General features: G+C 32.0%; 1 protein-coding gene across 1 annotated transcript in view; it reads left to right on the forward strand.

The window, feature by feature from the left end:
- Window positions 1–1,896: 1,896 nt before the first annotated feature.
- LOC124354345 (allatostatin-A receptor-like) overlaps window positions 1,897–16,675 on the forward strand; it is a 42,612-nt gene continuing 27,833 nt past the window's right edge. The window contains exon 1 of the mRNA XM_046804721.1: window positions 1,897–2,679. Within this exon, the coding sequence (XP_046660677.1) occupies window positions 1,993–2,679 (687 nt within the window). The 5' untranslated portion in view covers window positions 1,897–1,992. The remainder of the gene's footprint in view (window positions 2,680–16,675) is intronic.

Here is a 16,675-nt window from a genome sequence, read left to right on the forward strand (position 1 = left end):
ATGATTTTTTTGTTGGTTGGTTGGTAAGACTTTCGCTACATTCTACTGGAGCCCTCGATACCCCTTTTCATAACATTATCAGCATAAAGACAAGATAGAGTTCTATTATGGTTCCTGTTCCTCTATAGAATTTGGCAGAGCGTCAACGATGCCCTTAACTCGAGTGATACATCGAGAACGAATTGAGCTATAAACTGTAAGTTTAGTGTAATTTTCTTTCACTAAGGATTTTGGAGAAGGTCCTCTACTGTTTTGTCTCTTTTTATCTTCATAGGTGTCAGTTTTCCCTTTGATATCTGAAGTGCGGATTGAGCTATGGACTAGAAAGTTTATATGTAACTTCATTTCTACCTATGCAATGTCGTGTTTGATGATATATTTCTCTCGGCGTTTGGATAAGCGTTTGCGTAGTTAACTATCCACATGATATTTTAGAGGGAAATATTATCTATAGGCTTTCAAGTTTAAATAAGATTTCATTTCTAAACAGACAAGAATTAGTGCTATGATAGTACATGCCTTTATGTCTATCTGTCTGCATGATATCTTGAGAATGATACGATCTGTAGACTATTTTACATGGAACTTCAGAAAGTCCTGGCGTGTAGTATTACGTGTAGACGTACTCTTACCTTTAGCAACATAGGCAGGACAACTTTAGAGTACAAGATAATATATATTATAACAACTGGTTTCACAAACCTGTAGAAGATAAACCATTCAGTTCCTTTACAGCACTTAACAAATAAAAAATCAAAACATTTAATAACCTAATAATTTAATAAATGAGTAGATCATAGATAACATTTAAATTGCTTTACTACAAAGAAGATTGGATATACTCGTATATTGAAACCAAACAAAACCAGTAACATTTAAAGCGAGAAAATAATTTTGACTGAATTATTAATGTTATTCCATTTCTAATTTTCAATAGTGGTTGTTTATTTAATTTAGTTATATCGGTTTTTTTTATTGTTTTTAACTTTTAAATATTCTACGTAAAAACTTTCACAATATCTACGAACCGTAATATAATAGAAGGGTAGATAATTCAAATAGCTTATTAAAGATATAATAGATAGACACCTAATCTTATATACATACGAGGGCAGAAATAAATCAAATAAATGTGATATATCAGGATATTACAATACAATTATACATGTATGCATGGTAAAATTTCCAACTTGTACAGTTCTTAATATTTATTTATCTCCAAACATGAATTTTTACAAGTAATAATTTTTATTTATAAAATAGTTGAGCCATGGCAAAAATTTGCTATAAAATTTATACACAATGTAGTTATTTAAATTTCAAAATATTCTCTTTTAAATTGAGATTTACTATTATGAACATTTTCTACACTACGACCTGTATAGTGTTGACAGAGATGTTTTTATTCATACTCTATTCTAGCTTATTAGCAGTAAGTTTTTTAATATGTAATAAAATACAGCAATAACTTAAAAACATAAACAAATTCATCTACATTGTTAGTTTAAATAAACACGAAAACTATAAAATTACCATCTCTGTTGTCAAAGAACAAAGCGGCAATAAAAAACCATTAGTCACAGATTGGATGGTCCTTACTTGAAAGGAACTTTTAATCAACTGTAGAGACGCAGTCAGAGAGAGCGACGTGTTTTTCATTTTGGCGAAAAATAACGAATCGGAAATTGGAAAACAGGCGTCAATTACAATTATTTTCCCGTCAACTTGCAACAGAGAAGTGACAGCGACGCCGCCGTCCAGCATTATTGAGGCGTGTGTCCGGCTGAGCGAATCCGAGTCGAAGCTCAATCGGAGGTGATGGAGGATAATCAAATACCAGGTGACGAGAAGCGGGGGAGGGAGGATCGATGTGGAAGGTTGAGTGGGGCGCCGCGGGCGGCAGCAGCGTCGTGGGTCGGTCCACCTGCCGTCAGTCAGCATGAGTCCGCCGTCCGCGTCGGGTCGCCACTGGGAGGTTCGCCGATAGTCGTCATGAGTGGTGAGTCCGTGGGTGAGGCCGTGGGGTACACCCAGTGTATCAACCAGACTAAGGGGAACCAAAGTGACTTATTCCTGACTTTCTGCCAGCCAAATGTTTCCGGAGCGATTCCAGACGATATGGAGCCGGAGCTCCGGGTCATGGAGCAGATCGTCAGCATCGTCGTCCCGGTTCTCTTCGGAATCATCATCATCCTCGGGCTCTTCGGGAACGCCCTCGTGGTCATCGTGGTGTCGGCCAACCAGCAGATGAGAAGTACTACGAATCTCCTTATCATCAATCTCGCCGTGGCCGATCTCTGCTTCATCGTCTTCTGCGTTCCCTTCACTGCCACGGATTACATTCTACCCTTCTGGCCCTTCGGCGACACCTGGTGCAAGATGGTTCAGTACCTCATAGTGGTAACGGCCTACGCGAGTGTGTACACTCTGGTGTTGATGAGTCTTGACCGCTTCCTCGCCGTGGTTCACCCCATAGCCTCGATGTCGGTGAGGACGGAGCGGAACGCCATCATGGCCATCGGTATCACTTGGATCGTCATTCTTCTCACATCCATCCCTGTCTTCCTTTCTCATGGCGAAGTCACGTACTATTACTCTTCAACCGAGCACACCGCCTGCGTCTTCCTCGAGAGGGACCCAGTCAACAGGCCCGACGGCTTCAACAAGCCCGCCTTCCAGGTAGGATGGGTGTGGCAGTGTGTAACAGCTGGTACGGGGTTGACGCCACTTGTGGCTCTAGTACCTCTCCAACTATCTCTTATCATTTAATGACGCCAATGCGAGCCGTATCGACACCTGTTGATCTCAACACGGCAATAAGCGATTCACTACGAGAACCCGATAATGGATACTCCATCAGTTTTCGTATTATTTATTGCAAAATTTAAATCTCTATAGTACGTATTGGTTAAAAAATACACGATATGTGGCGAAATATGGATATACAGTACGATTATGTTACAAAGCTTAATATTAGTTAATTTTAGAACTTTTAATAATTCGTATAAAATACATATATAGCAATTAAAGGAATAGACTATTATAAATATATAACTTAAAGGTTTTACAGTATAAGTTCAAAGTTCAATTTTTAAATTATAGACTATTATCCAAAACAAACTCCTCAGCTTTACCAAAGTTATTCCTTTGTAAAATTACGCTTTTTGATGGATTGTTTTATTTAACGTCAATTTCTATTATTACACAATTAAATAAATGATTAGTCTAAGAAATTATTCAGTTAATCTGGTATTTTATGTTACCATATTTTTAAGGTATTTAAATAAACTTCATTGGTTCTACCTTACCTTACCTTACCTTTATTAATACATTTTAAACTATTTGTAATAAATAAGATATACAAGTAAACGTTTGTTTTTATGTATTAAAAAGATAAACGCTGGTAGATCTTTTTCAAGTTTGATAATACTTGGTATTGCAAATTTGTTGAAAATTATGAACTGGAACGTGGTAAAAGCATTAGGTTGGTATGACAAAACTAAGACGAGCTGGAATGTTTTAGTAGTACTTAAAAACGTTTAAGGAAGTCCAACGATAATCGCCCTCGTTCCCGTGTGCGAAATTATCGGTTCGAAATAACGGAGACTGAAACTTGTGAAGTTAATCTGTTAACTTCGATAATCCGGATATTAAAACGATCATAACATGACCCTATTTTATTATATATTCGCTATAATTTGGACTTTATTTTTGTGTTATTTAACTGTTATATAAATGTAGTTAAAATCATTATATAGTTTTAAATCAGTTACATCATGTTTTGATCTATCGAAGTTGCCATAGTTGTAATTAGTGTTTAACGATTTAAAAGGTTTAACTTTTAGTTGTTAAAATTATCTTGGACCATTTAAGTTACCCTAACTATACAATTCCTAATTGGTAATGTTTCGGTGGCTTAGGTAATTCACCAAGAGGGATCTTCAGGTAACTAAATCAATTATTTAGTATAAGGAAAGTGAAACGACGGTCACCAGAGCTGTGGGGGCTGCACAGGTTATGTCTAGTCGCGATATGGGTTTTTAGGTGTGGAAAACGTGGTTATTTCTGTAAGAGCAAGGGTTTTTCCTATCACTGCTCCGTTTCTTTTTTTTCATATATGTTATTACATGTATATACATAATCTTACAACTGTTTGCTCAATTCCCGGCATATTTCAGCAAAACCACTGCCAACATAATGACTTCAGTAGTATTAAGACCTAGGCGCATGTCCTGATATATTACAGAAGGCTGTAATTATAAGGCGTACAATACATTACACTTTCAGAAGTGTTATAGCAGACATATTAAACATGAATGTCCAGTTCAAAATGAGGTTTAACTTGAAGAATTGATAAGATTAGGTCAAACCTGGAATTGGAAAAATATAAGACTACAAAACTAAATTTAAACTAAACAAAAAAAATACTATTGGATGTGGTTAAAGTGCAAAATACTAAAATGTAAAGTTTTTTATTAGAAAGTACTACACATTTAATTGACAAGTAGTAGGCTTTTTTCAGACATGACAACAAATTTCAAGGCTTTTAAATAACCTTTTACAAGATTTGGTAACTCAATTTGTACAATTTTTATTAAGAATTCTTTCAAATATTTAATAATTTATATGAATAAAAAAATTGACATCGGTGAGATATTTTCAGAATATAATAGTACGGGTGAAAGAAATATGGACAGTATTAATTACATGTTCACTATTTAGAACTACTTAGACAAACTTCCAAGTATTAAACATATCGTCATATGGAAATGAACGCTATAAAAGTTATTTGAATAAAGAATTACCGGGCAGGCAGACTTACCGGTAAAACTTTTAATCAAAGTGTTTTTAGTCGAAAGATAAACGAGGAGGAACACACAGTGATAAAACTGTATCTTACTGCTGTTGAACATAAATCTCGGGTCTTGCAGTGCCAAACATCGGCTCAGATGAAATACCACTCTTTGTTTACCAGATAGTATATGACAGTACTAAATAACGGTTGTAAAAGCCGTTCTTACTCTTCTAATGTTTTCTGTCATATAAAATGATCCTATTATTTATCTCAGGAAATACTTTTTACGATTTTTATATCAAGCACCTTTAATTCGTAGATTATCAAGGAAAAGTTGTAATGAAGTCGTTGGATTTGATAATACGTGGTCAATATATATATATATACATATACATATATATATATATATATATATATATATAGATAGATATATATATATATGTGTGTGTGTGTGTGTGTGTGTGTGTGTGTGTGTGTTATAATATAATATAGTAGTGTAAATGAAAATATATGCAAATAATAACATATAGCTAATTATAATAACATATACAATTAGGAAAGTATAATTTTAAATGATTTGTGTTACATAGGACTTGAATTGTGTAGCACAGGTAACACTTCAGAAGCGAGAGGTGTTACTGGTAGTAACCCATTATAATAAATATTGATACAAGATATATTAACTAAATTCTTTTCTGTCTCGAATGAGGCTTTGAGAATTATTAAAGATAAGTTTTCAGTCAAAGTAATTATTCGACAACTTTACTTGTTAAAATGAAAACCTCTTAAACAACTTGTAACAACATAACTAATACTATTATTTCAGAACTAATTGCTAATTAATTTTGATACTATAACTTTAACAGATAAATATTATTTTACACAAGTAAATTAAGTTTTGTTTTAATAAACTACGTGCATGTAGCTTTGTTTGTTTAGTATAATTTTAATTGTTGGAAATATGACAATCAGAGATCTAACCATATACTAATATAACACATAATAGTAATTCCTATGCTAAACATCTGCCTATTAGAAGCATTTTCAGCACGGAATTTCATAGAGATTTTTGGCCCATATATATGTACTCTATGTATCGGCTTATATTATATAACGCGGGCTTGTGAACACGATAATAGCCGGTGATAGACACAGACGTAACTTGGTACAGAGAAAATATTTGCACATAGGTTGGATAAATTCGTTAGTTTTCCTAACTTATTCGTTAACTTTTCAAGATGGTGGCCATTTGTGTTTGTGCAAAATTAACTCAGCTATTTTTCAATATAGACTCAAAATATCCTTCTATATTGGATCACTTTAATCATAAACGCAAATAAAATTTGTTCTTGCATGTTTTTAAAAATCTTGTACGATTCCCAGGTAGCTCCCATACAAAGAGTTGAGCAGTATACAAAATTGCGGAAAAAATTGTAGACAGAAAACCGGCCCGTGTTTTATGTGATCTAGACTAAACTTGGTACAAAGGCATTATTTGAACATAGTTTAATTGAGTTTTTTTAGCCAATATTAACCAATTAAACCTTTTAAGATGATGGTCATTTGCATATATGAGAAAGTATTTGAAAGTGTTACATTAAATTAACTTGTCAACCTCGAGAATCATCGTAATATCTGCGTTGTGAATTGTATAAACCTATAACGCATGTTCAGTTTTACATTTCGAGATAACTGCCAGGTGTTAAAGCTACCTTTCTTCCTACTAAACCGGAAGAGACTTTTAAAATTATTTACATTAATATAATATTTTTAATATACTGTGGAATAAAATTATCAATATGGTAAAATATTCGATCCACTCATACTTGCATTATGTAATTGACTCGTAATTTACAAAATAAATTGACCGGAAATACTTTTCCTATGAGACAACCGCATAAGGTAAAAAATTGGCCATCGATCACCATGAAATGAACGTTAGGGTAAAATTCGCACCTGTGTACCTCAAATGTGTTTCAATGTTGTATTGGGCGAATTAGGCACAGCTAATTTATGTGTGAAATATTTCGTTGATAACGCTCGTCAGTAACAGATAAGCTGAGTTTGTGACCTTGCTAGTGAACCTCGTTACAAAGTCCCGGCTGAAATATATCGCACTATGAGGACCAAGCACGACTCCGTCTATCAGTTTCTGACAGGATGTCTACATAATGTGTTGAGTATTTGGAAATTAAAACATCGTTATTCAGCTGGTTTTCTCAGTTATTAAATAGTCGGGGTGATTTGTGATTATCGCTTTTTATCACCTATACTTCTATGGGCACTTCTATAAATGCTTCTTAAGGCTTATTAAATCGAATCTCGAACGAATTTTGATAGAACTCTTTGCTGATTTCAAATTTCACATTTATTTCCTTCAAAATCCTGGTCAAAATTAGTTCTCCAGCTCAAATGTTTCCTTTAGTTGGTTCAACCAAAACTATATGAGTGTGGTCCATCAGATAAGGAAGTCGTACAATTTTCTAAGAAAATTGATAATGTGCTGGTATAGTTACCATAAAGCTATACTTTTATTCATTTTCCTTATGGCCACTAACTAATAAGGTATTGCTGTAGCGCTAATATACATACAAGCCTGGGTAGATAAATGTGAAACTTTCCCGGTCTCTGGAATGGGTTTTCAGTATTTTCCTTAAGCTCTTGTAGGCCATTAAAAAAACTTAATTTAAATTTAGACCACATTTTGACACTTTATAGTTATTTGAGTTTCTTACCATTGAATTGTACTTAATAGCGTCGATGTATTTAATAAAAAATAAAAACAAAGTTTTTAAACATTTATTGAAACTGACATTTACGTGATTATCGTAAATGGAAGAAATTGCACAGCTACATTAAACGTCTTATTGCCGTACAGAGTTATCAATAAAAAATGAAAATAGAACTTCCTATATTGTCTTTATTCACAACAGTGTTAGTTTTGACTTTTCTGGGCTTAATTTGGGTCAGTTATTGTCGCCACAAGCCAGCTTTTCGGTAATGATATGAAGAACATTTCGTTAAGTGCCACCACAAGGAAAGTTTTTCATACAAAATGTACTTAATATTGGGTATTTAAAACTTCAAGCAACAGAAATACAAATTGGAATTTATCTAAAAGTTTTACAAATTAAAATATTATGCATGTATAAAATTATAATTTTTCAATATCGGTAATGAAAGTATCGAAATTGTTTAAATTCCTCACATGAATAGAATTCTTGCGAACATAGTTCAATAACAATGCATTAAGCTAATACATGTGTAAGGCTTTTGCATTATCAGCTGGCTATGAAAGCAGCGTAAGTGCTTCACAATATATAAACTAATTATCAATTCTTTGTGACGTGTGATTATTGTACTTGCGAATTGAATACATATTTAATTAAGTCTATACGAAGGACTAGTTTACAAAATACAAATTAAACATCGTTCCATTTGAAGTTAAACGTATGATTATTAACTAAGCTAATAATTGTTTTCGCCTCACTTAAAATCTACCTGGGGTTCTCGAAAACCGTATATTAATGACGCAAACGTACTATTAAAATCCATGCAAAAAGTATTTCAGTTACATACGACTTATATTATTTCAGTAATAGAGTTTTCTATAGCTTTATTAGGAATAAGACACAGATAAAAACAGTTAGAAAAGGGTAATATTATTCGCTCTTTGTTGTTTGTCGTTACGATATATTTTTATTTCATATTCATCATAAAATAAGAATTACAGTGTAGTTGATTATTGACGGTCTTTTTTTACATTTGTTAGCTATTAAATTGGTAAAAAATAACAATATGTATGTTTGAAATGATTTAAGGGCATTAACCAGTCGAAGAACCAAAGTTGCTGCAGTTCAAGGTCCAGTGCAAATAATGCTCTATTGCATTTTTGTTCAGCTTCACTTATGCTAATAATGAGAATGTCTGTTATAGTGAGAGGGGAGTTTCCTGAGTAACACCATGACAAGTAGTAATTACAGATCCACTTATAACGGAATGGTTCGTAATTCTTGCTGTATATTATATTGAGTTATTCCGTGCGTTAAAAATATAATAATCGTCTAAAAATGTATCATCCATCCTTTGTGTGTCCACGCGCATAAGATATTTACATTTAATAATTTAAATTTGAGGTATATGAAACGGGCAAAGTGAAAAGAATAAAAATGGAACACTATTGCCCTATGGCAATATAGATAATATTAAAAATAATAATGAATGGTCAAGATTAGATTCGAAGTTATGGTGTTTTCCTGTATTTGTAACCGGTCTACACGCCTCAATACACGCTACCAGTAATCTATATATTACTTTTATGAAATACAAACTTGTCATGTTTGTTGTATCATAAATACTTTTTTTTAGAAAAAACGACTAAGTTTATACCGTAAAACTGTGATACACTTAAAAATATAGGTCTATTATCTATTAGACCTATTGTATTGGCTACCTGTAAATATATTTCGACTCTATAAGATATTTTGAAGTCTTAAAATACATATAAATACAGCAGGACACGAAAGTAATTATTACATATGTTTGTATAAACATGATTAATCCACATTGTAAAGAAAGGAACGTTTGTACGTTGCCAAACTATAATAAAAGAAAAACTTTCACAGAATATTTAATTATTTAAACAGTTTATTAGTTCTTTCTTCTTGAACTACATTTTAACGTATAGGACGTAAAATTACGCAATAATGTCATGGGTATCACAGTAAAGAACATATATGTTTATATATTGTTATTTTTACGAGTTACTTGGAGACTGAAATTTGATTATTTTCAGCTTCAGTATGATACTATACTTTTTTATAACCTATGTCAAAAGTTAAGGAATTATTTTTAGATATTTACGCATCACCAAGTACAGCATTACAGTGAGTTCTTACACGACTTCTTCAAAATTTACAATATAAATGAATATTACTTTTTTATTCCCGAATTTAGAATTATTATTGGAGCGTGGCATTTTAAATAATGTTCAAGGATACAATGTTGTCATATTTGTCATAACACCAGTTTTTACACATGTAGTTAACAAATATGTCAAAACATAGTCACTCTTAAAGCTATTTAAAAATGTGATTTAATTAATTGTTTGATATTTCTTTCACTGTCTTCACTGCCAAATGCAGACCACTATAAGCGAACATTTGAATTTGCATGATAACCTAACTAGTTCTTTATATTTTGAAAGTATATGAAGCAGTAAAAACATAAAAACTTCGTATGGATAGTAAATCTAATTATATTATTTTAAACTTTCCATTATATTAGTTGGATTAGTTCCTAAGTCTCTGGAAAAATAAAATTTGAACTCATTATTTACTTTAAATTAGTTTTGATATTTTCAATTTTATAGAGCACAAAAGGGCCCTGAGAATAAGTTAATCCAGAGTCACACGCTCAACAAGTTGCCAGTGAGGAAGTGTTTCCCGCTTTCATTTACACTTTTAACAAATACCAACCCTCTTTCCAAATAAACAAAAGAGTTACTCAACGGATGTTTTACAACATCTCCTTCAACCTTAGCTGCTTCCATTATTTAACGTTTTTGCTTTCATATGTTGCAAAATGAGTAATCGGTTATACAAAAACGCAGTTGATCAGAGGCTGTTCTAATTTCGAAACATTTTAGAATTTCAGAAATATGGGAATTATTGGGGACTTTGGATATTTGTGACACAGTACACACACACACACACACACACACACACACACACACACACACACACACACACACACACACACACACACACACACACACACACACACACACACACACACACACACACACACACACACACACACGCACACACACACACACGCACACACACACGCACACGCACACGCACACGCACACGCACACGCACACGCACACGCACACGCACGCACACACACGCACACACAATTAATGGTTTTATGGTGTGAAACATGAATATAATCTATGTTTATATTTTGAAATCGAGAAGCAGGACTATTCTTTTACGAGATATCAGGTCTATTATGGTCATCGTGTAGTAAAAGCTTATAAAAACGTTATATCTCAATAAATACTTTAAAAATAACCTACGATGGCTTAACTCTTTATTGCGTCATTTTTTGTATATTTTAATTAACGAGAGGATCTAAGTATTATTTTACATTGACAATTCAAGTATAAGATGAACAAAAACTATTGATGAAGTTGAATTTTAGTACAATCAGTAATTATTGTCTGTTTTTGATAAATTTAAATAGAACACCTAAAATAAGTAACAAATAAGTAAAGGTATATATTTTATTGACCAGTTTATGTAAATGTTTCAAAATATGTGTATTCTAATAAACATATTAAATCACCGTACTGTCGTTTGGGGTTTGTCTGCTATAAGGAGTTTAAGTAACACATCAAAAATTTGGAAAGCTTGGTATGAAAATTAGAATTTTGTCTTTTGACAGGGAAGGCTTGTTTTAACGTACAAGTTATAAGGAAGAAAACGGGTTCAAATGATTCCGCTCGTAAGACCTTTGTCATAAGGTAAACTTAACTTTGACAGCATTTAATTATTTCAAATATTTCAATGACCTTGGCCATATTTAAGTATTTCTCATTAGAAAAGCGGTCGATGGTTCATGTTATAAATACAAATGAAATACATAATGTGACTATAGGCGATAATATCGAGAATATATAGAACGAAAAATATTCTTCGAAATCTGAGGAAGGTTTGTACGAATAGAAAAGCCTGACAATTAAGTTATTCTTCTATCAGCAAAAGTGGTTATATTTATCCCTATTAATATTAGACTATAAATGTGAATATAATTTGATGTTATGCTTTCACGTGAAAACTACTTAACCGATCATCATGAAACTTTGTACACATATTGTTGGAGGTATTAGAAGTAACATATTTATTATTTATATTTATTTTTTAATAAACAAAATTAATTTTATTCGAAAAATTAAAAAAAAATCTCAAAATCTAGCTACTTCAACGACATTTAGCATTCCAGTAGTGAAGTTCCAACCCTGTTATTTTCTTCTGTCATTATTACATGGAGCTTAAAACCTTTTTGAGGTTAAGTGTCATTTTTGTGGTTGGATAATGAAATGTCATTATTTTAAATCTTACTCACTTATTCCAATCAAGGGCAGACATTACAGGTTACGGGAGTCCATTTAGAAAAGCCATGCTTCTCTTATGGTCAACTATATGTAGCCTGTTCGCGAGTGTCTAATGCCCGGAATTTACACATATTTGCACCTGACGGAAAGACTTATAGTACCTATAGCCTACAAAAAATTCTACATATACTCTTTTTTATGTTTTTAAATTGTTAGAATTCATTCACGTTGTTGTAATTTAATAAAGCATAATTTAAGTTTTTTAAACGTCACTGTGTGTAGTATTTTTTGACAATTTATAATTCTAGCTAAGCAATAAAATATAGTTATCATATTAATTCATTTATATGTTAATGATCCCATACTTATTTATAAGCTGAAATGTGAGTGAAGCCACGGGTAAAAGCAATTTAATCCATATTTAACTGGTATTAAACAGCTGTAGACACTTTACTTAGATTTAGTCAATGGGGAAGAAATATTTGCTTTCAACTTAAATTTTAGATCAGTGTTTGATAAATTGTGAGTCAGATAGCAAAGTCAATTTAAATATCAAAATGTTATTCCAGATTGCGCCAGTGATGAATTTAAAACATCTAATGCATTGTAAATTCCTCTGTATTGTGAAAAGGCGGTGGCTTAAGGAAAAACAGATAAATGCCTAAACATTATTTCCCGGACGACAGTCCGAGAAACCATAATTATTCCATAATACAAAACTTTATACACGACATTTTGTATGGACCTAATAAGGATTCCTTCCCCCCCATGCGGGAAGTAGGATAGGGGGTTTCTCCTTGAACATAACAGGATTTTAAGTCCTCAGTATGTCTGTATATTTTCTTCGTCGGGACAATAAGGCAAACCAACTACATAGCCCAGGGTTTAAACTCTTCACTAAAATCAATGTCGTACAGGATTAATATTTAGGAGGTTGGGCAACACAGACATACACATGTCTTTAAACTATCTAAAAACGTATTTAACCAATTTCACCTATGAGTCTATTGAAACTGTTAAGTAACAATGTAAATGTCTGTAACTGCAATACACTGTATAAAACAAGAAAATCTTTTATCATAGCTACAAAGTGGTTTGAATTATGACGGTGGTTAAAACACTGGTCATAGTAAAAAAGTATTGTCCAAATATCTTAAACTAGGCCACTTCACATCAAAACAGCCACATTATCCGGATGAAAAGCAGATGCTGCAGTTGCTTTGAAGCTTTGGAGATGATCAAAGTCAACTAGCCTAAACAAGCGTAACTGTGCTATTGTTTGCTGTAACAATGAACGTGGTAACAGGTTATTGTGTACAGTAACATTGAACGTTTTAACAGATGAGAAATACAATCTCAGTAATGGCTATAGTGATTCACTCTAACAGTAGTTAGTGGTGTGGGTTTCGAGTCTCTGGTTGTTATTATTATAACAAGTAACTTTTTTATAACGTTTTTAGAAAGTTTCACATAGAGTTTGTGATTATTGTAATGTGTTATCTATTAAACTGTTCACTTTAGAAATGTTGATTTCCTATATAATTTTATGTCGTTGCATTCAATAAGGGAACTCAAAAATAAAATTATGTATTTGTAATACCAAAAATATTCTAAAATATCCGCTTTAAAACACTTAAGTCATTCCAAGAATTTAGTATTTGTGTAAACTTTTCTAAAAATTAAATATAATAACACAAGTACGTTTAGACATATTATATTCAAAGAAAGCTCCATTTTCCCAAATACTCGTATATCTTGTAGTGAAAAAATGGCAAATTAAAAAGTGAAGTTTATATTAAATCAAACCTAATTTAGGAACTTATATTATGTCTACAGAGACAAGCTGTATGGTAAAAACATGAAAATAGTGATCCAAAAAGATAACTTATTAGTAAATAAAAATTCATAAGACTAAAGAATAGATCGCTGTGCGAAATAAATTCTACTGTTACAAATTGGAACAAACATCCACCGGATGTAAGTTGAGACCCACTTCCGCTCAGACACTGCTGTGAAACAAACAGGAAATGATAACACATCGGTATCAGAAGTTGCTTATCATACATGCTGATATCAAAAATATTTTCACTCACCAATTACCATTCACAGTAAATAATATTAGAGTTTTATAAATATGTTTAATTTATTTTTTCAAGATACCTGTACCTAAAGTGATTAATTAATTTGTCATGTGTAGTGAACAAATTAATAATTTGCTATTGAAATACATTTTTATTAATTTCGTATAATTGTTCTTAATTTTTTAAAGTAATTAATTCATTGTAATTACTGGTGGAGGCGTAGACAATACACAGGAATGGTAAACTGCTAAACTATACAATTTGTTGTTAAAATCAATGAAGTTTAACTCGTAATATAGAATCCAATAAGAAATTTTGTTCATGCTTAGAGTACACATTTTTATGTGCTAAATTTATATTCCTGATCTCTGCTGTTATTTAAAATGACCTCAAAATAATAGGATTCTGATATAAATAAAACATGTGCTAGTTAATTTTAGTGTGTCGTATTGCCGATCGAACTCACAAATAAATTTTCTCACAATTGCCCTTGCTTGAAATATATTTAATTCACAGCCATGAACGTATTTTAAACTTACCAGCTATGATTCTTCCCACCGTGGAAGTGCGGAAATCACATCCATTTGTTCCATATACCTGTACCCACTTACTTTTGTAATAATCACCCAAATGCATACAGTCATTGATGGCAATAAATATACCAGCTGTATATTAATTTTAGAGATTTTAATTTTTATAAAAAAGTATAATTATATGTAGAAACTTTGTAGTTGGTTAAATGCTTAAAATACGTCATAAGTAAGTAAGAGAATGACTGCTGACGATGATTTTCTGCAACTATGATAAAATTAGTGTTAATGCGGCAAGATATGTTTTAACTAGTGAAAGTAATTAAAAGTTGTTTTGCGGATATCCCATTCGTATGCTTTTTAATTAGAATAAATAACAAGTAAAGGGAATTTGAAGTGTATTTCTCTACTACTGAAATTACTTCAATACGTGTTTTATACTTATTGATATTCGCCAAACCGTATAATTTTGTGAAGTAGTAAGTGGGTGGCTGTTCTTTGAACAAAGAAATGTTTTCCTTCCATTTCTAAATGAGAACTCAGTAAAGCTTCTTGCAAAGCCAGCAAAATAACTTTACTTTGTATAGTGGAAATGATAAAAGGCGTATTTTCCGTGAAAGCTTTAATCATCAAACTCCCTTCCGTTGAATATTTTGAAATATTTTCTGTTAAAGTAATTCCTACATTACGGTGCGAACAAAATGTAGAAGTTCCTGTCTTTATTGTCGACTTAGATGGAGAAACTATTGTTTTAACCATTAAAGCCAGAAACCCAATACAGGAATAAATATGGGCACTTAATTTTGTACCGTATCTGTTATAAAAGGACATAACTTTTAAAATTGTATAATTAGAACACAAACACAGATTTTACCATTATCTCCATCTTTGCAGAGTTTAAACACATCATGGGCTTTGCAGTTTATAAACACGAGTCTTATCGGTAGGAGAACCTTCCGAAATATCTCACCTGCTAAGTTATAAGCTTATCCTTCACAACCCCCTAACAGTATTACTGGGATGTAATAAAAAAACTATTGCAATAGGTATCACAAGAATTCCTGAGTTCTTTTAGTCATTTCTGAACCATTGAATGCCTAAACTTAAACGTCTGCGATTTAAAGGCCTGCAACAGGAGAGGGACACGTTTCTCATTCTTCGAATAATTTTAAAAATTCAATATTTACTTGAATAATTTCTGTGATTCTGATTAAAACCAGTGGAAATCAGTGGATCAGTGGAAGAGTTAAATATAAAATAATAAAAACTAAATCAGGACAAACAAAAGCATAATACCGATAGTTTGGTTTTCTTACAATCAAAATTAGGATAGAGTTCATGATTTGATTTTTTCCCATGCATTCACTTTTTATGAATCGTTAAGATATTTAGGGAAAATATGTTATTTTGATATCACTTTTCAATCATTAAGTAACACATCAAATTGCATTGAAAAGATAACTATCCCACTTTTTCTTTTAATACCAAATTCATCCCACATTCTTTGTTGTACTAAATAATAATGATAAATATTTAAAATAATGAAATTAATGTTTTATTTATTTGTATTATTATTATTATTATTGTAGTTTCTTTGAATAAGTTATTATTTTTATATGTAATTAAATATACTATGAAGGTAAGTAGACAAAACTTGTGATCTAAGTAGTACCTACATAAATTATCTTATAAACGATAATCGGATGCAACAGAGCAGCAGAAACCTAACCGAGCATTCAACCAATACACAATAGTCAAATGGTTGTTTAGTCAAGCCCAATAACACAGACCCTTGATTGGTCGCAGTCGCGGACATTGTGTTTGTCAAACGACGACGCCGAGATGAGCTTGGTCAAGCTTTCACTCAATTGTGCCCTTTATTGCTTCGCTATTTACTGTTCCATCCGTCCTGAACTCGTTTGTCTAATTTGAGTAGTAAATTATACCATAATTTAATGCATATTTAATTCAATCGCTAGGGTTACTCAAAATGATGTATAGTAAACACTAATAGAAGTAACAAGACGTTAATAAGACGTTACTAATAGTTGAGTTTTAAATGTATATATTCATTTCACATTACATAGATGATCTCTGTATATCATAAATAATTGTGTAATATTAAGTGGTATATAGTATTTAACAATAT

Source organism: Homalodisca vitripennis, chromosome 2, assembly GCF_021130785.1.
Source record: "Homalodisca vitripennis isolate AUS2020 chromosome 2, UT_GWSS_2.1, whole genome shotgun sequence".
NCBI classification, from domain to species: Eukaryota; Metazoa; Arthropoda; class Insecta; order Hemiptera; family Cicadellidae; genus Homalodisca; species Homalodisca vitripennis.